Source organism: Anarrhichthys ocellatus, unplaced genomic scaffold (assembly GCF_004355925.1).
Source record: "Anarrhichthys ocellatus isolate YVR2014 unplaced genomic scaffold, GSC_Weel_1.0 scaffold13, whole genome shotgun sequence".
Taxonomy (NCBI): Eukaryota; Metazoa; Chordata; class Actinopteri; order Perciformes; family Anarhichadidae; genus Anarrhichthys; species Anarrhichthys ocellatus.
The window spans coordinates 5,318,779-5,321,139 of record NW_022280043.1 but is presented as its reverse complement, the minus strand read 5'-3'; the positions used below and the strand labels follow the sequence as shown (position 1 = coordinate 5,321,139).

Genomic DNA, 2,361 nt, shown 5'->3' with positions numbered 1-2,361 from the left:
TTTTCATTAAATCCGAACTGTATTTAATGATGAAACAAACCGGAAGAATACTTTACAATTGAGACAGGGAAAAAACTTCAGACTGTAACATGCAAAGCTGTGCGTGTTTAAATTTAAAGTCAACAACAGTAGCATCACTGACGTAGATGTCCTTAGGCGCACTACTGAGCTGCAGGTAACAGAATGTCCTGGAGGGGACTGTCCTGATCAATAACAGCTGCCGATTTCAGATCTTCCCTGCGAAACTTCCATCCTCTATCTGATCGTCCCATTTGGAAACCTGTGGGAGATATTAGAGAACACATAAGCCCTAACTGACAAAAAAACTAATGTTCAAGCATCAGCAGAACTGTGGCTTTATACACCTCCGGTAGTTTCATGTCAATCCCTAGAATATAGCACCAACAGAGATTTGACATCCCCTGGTTTTGGAAACACTTTATGTATCAAAATAATATTAAGTCAAAAACAGGTTTGGTTACAACTACCTAATCTGAGCATTCTAATGCAACAGCTGCAAGTACATTTTGTCATATCTATAAATGTATGATGGAAAAGGCGTATATCACATGCAGTTTAATGGATGTCGCAAAGAACCTCAAACTCCAAGAGATAACCAATCTCCACTCAATCACAGAGAAACAAAGACAAGCACACGGCACAGAATATCACGAAGCAGTAAAACAATCAGTCTGTCTAGTTTACATAAGCTAATGTTGTCTATCCAGCACTATCAACATTAAGTGTGTGCATGAAAACATTTCCAACGAAACTATCATAACTGTAATCCCATAACTCACCCAGCTCATAGGACAGAGGCTCTTGTAGACCCTCTGGTACCAATCACAGGGAGCCACATCCTGGTCTTTGGCCGACAGGGCCTTATTGCACCTGTGGAAGTCTGGGGCAAAAAAATAACAAAAAGGGTTCACGGTAATCATCTGACACAATGTTCACACTAAAAACACAATAGAAAGAAGCCATTTGAGATCGAAGGGCAGTCGGTACCAGCATGGAAATGTGTGACAGAACAAGCTTATCTTGGTTTTATTAACAAGATTTTCAAGCTTCAATGTGAGGCGGAAAGTAATAATCCCACCACTATTGTGAAGCTGTTTTTATAAAACTATCTTTAATTATAACCGTACACGGTTATAAAAATAAGACACCTTGGTAAGAGCACAAACACAGACACTTACAATGTTATCAATTTCGTATGTTTTTCTATATTTTCACTGCAAGGTTAAAATTGTATTATGCTGTTTGAATTTATTTTATTAATTACAAGTGGATTTTAATCAGAATACTGATTCCAGTTGTGTAGTTTATAATTTGCAGGAGCATTTTTAAAAGCTACTAATGTCATGTGGAGGTCATGTTATTAATTTCACGTAAAGTGTTATAAACACTTGAATGACGACTGATTAGTAAGCTTTTGTGTACCGTGTAAATCTGATGGTTATACATCCACATATGTTAACTAAACACTCGCTACCTATCATTACAGATGTTGCAGAGGTACATAGCTGTAAGCATATTGAAGGGTAGAGGAATTTCCTTCTCTTGAATTATATGTCTCAAGTGTCCTACGATCTTTTAAGGAGTAATCACAACATGTGTATCTCTGTCCTCACCCAGGTAGTTCTGATAACAGTTGCGGGTCTGGTTGGTGTTGGGGAATCGGGCGTCAAAGGGAGCCGTCCTGTAGTTCTTGATCTTCTCCTCGACAGTGTCAGACATCTTTTTGAGCTTCAGTCACACGACTAAATGACACTGAAACAAGGCACATAGTGGATTAACTCACAGCTGATGCAGGTTTAGAAAACACGTTAGATGAACAGTGTGTGACCTCAATTTAAGGCTCACTGTTAGCTGGCTAAGCTAAATATAGCGTTGTGATCAAAGTTAAATTTAGGTTAGCTTTGCTCACGCTGTATTTCGCAACTGAATGCTAGTTTGTTTAACAAACCTAAGGATAACTATCTAACCTTGATAAGTATATTGACATAAACAAATACTGATACGAACACATAGCTTTGAAGAACAAGTTAGCATAGTTTGCATGCTAACTGACTAACTGTTGTTAGTTAGCTAATGCTAGCTGTCACCCCGTTGCTAACATGTTAATATATCTGGTAATTGTTAGCTAGGTTAACACATTTAAGGATGGCTGGTTGTCTCAAGAGTTTTGATAGTTCAATAGATCAGAAAGCCTGATAAATATAATTGTAAAGGTTGTAAATAGCATGCTAAGTGTCGGCGTTACCGTGAGCTAACCTTGGGACGTTTCTTGATGTGTCCTCGGAGCGCACCGGAAACATACCCTTCCTCGTCAACGCGCAAAGGATGCTGGGATATCGG

The 2,361-nt window shown here is 38.8% G+C and overlaps 1 protein-coding gene across 2 annotated transcripts; it reads right to left on the bottom strand.

Annotated features, from left to right (window-relative positions):
- On the bottom strand, positions 1–2,361 carry cox6b2 (cytochrome c oxidase subunit 6B2). 2 transcript variants are annotated; one of them, XM_031852856.1, is made up of 4 exons: positions 2,278–2,361; positions 1,635–1,773; positions 801–901; positions 1–280 (listed from the first exon to the last, which is right to left on the bottom strand). In XM_031852856.1, exons 2-4 carry the CDS (start codon positions 1,738–1,740, stop codon positions 227–229), a joined length of 261 nt encoding a protein of 86 aa, XP_031708716.1. In that variant the 5' UTR covers positions 1,741–1,773; positions 2,278–2,361; the 3' UTR covers positions 1–226. The 2 variants fall into 2 exon arrangements, with proteins under 2 accessions (XP_031708716.1, XP_031708717.1); XM_031852857.1 differs by having other exon boundaries at positions 2,267–2,339.

Coding starts and splice junctions, on each gene's coding strand:
- cox6b2 (XM_031852856.1), bottom strand. CDS start 1,740: ATGTCTGACACTGTCGAGGAGAAGATCAAGAACTACAGGACGGCTCCC. Junction 902..1,634: donor CTGTTATCAGAACTACCTGG/GTGAGGACAGAG, acceptor TTTTTGCCCCAG/ACTTCCACAGGTGCAATAAG. Junction 281..800: donor GCCTCTGTCCTATGAGCTGG/GTGAGTTATGGG, acceptor TATCTCCCACAG/GTTTCCAAATGGGACGATCA.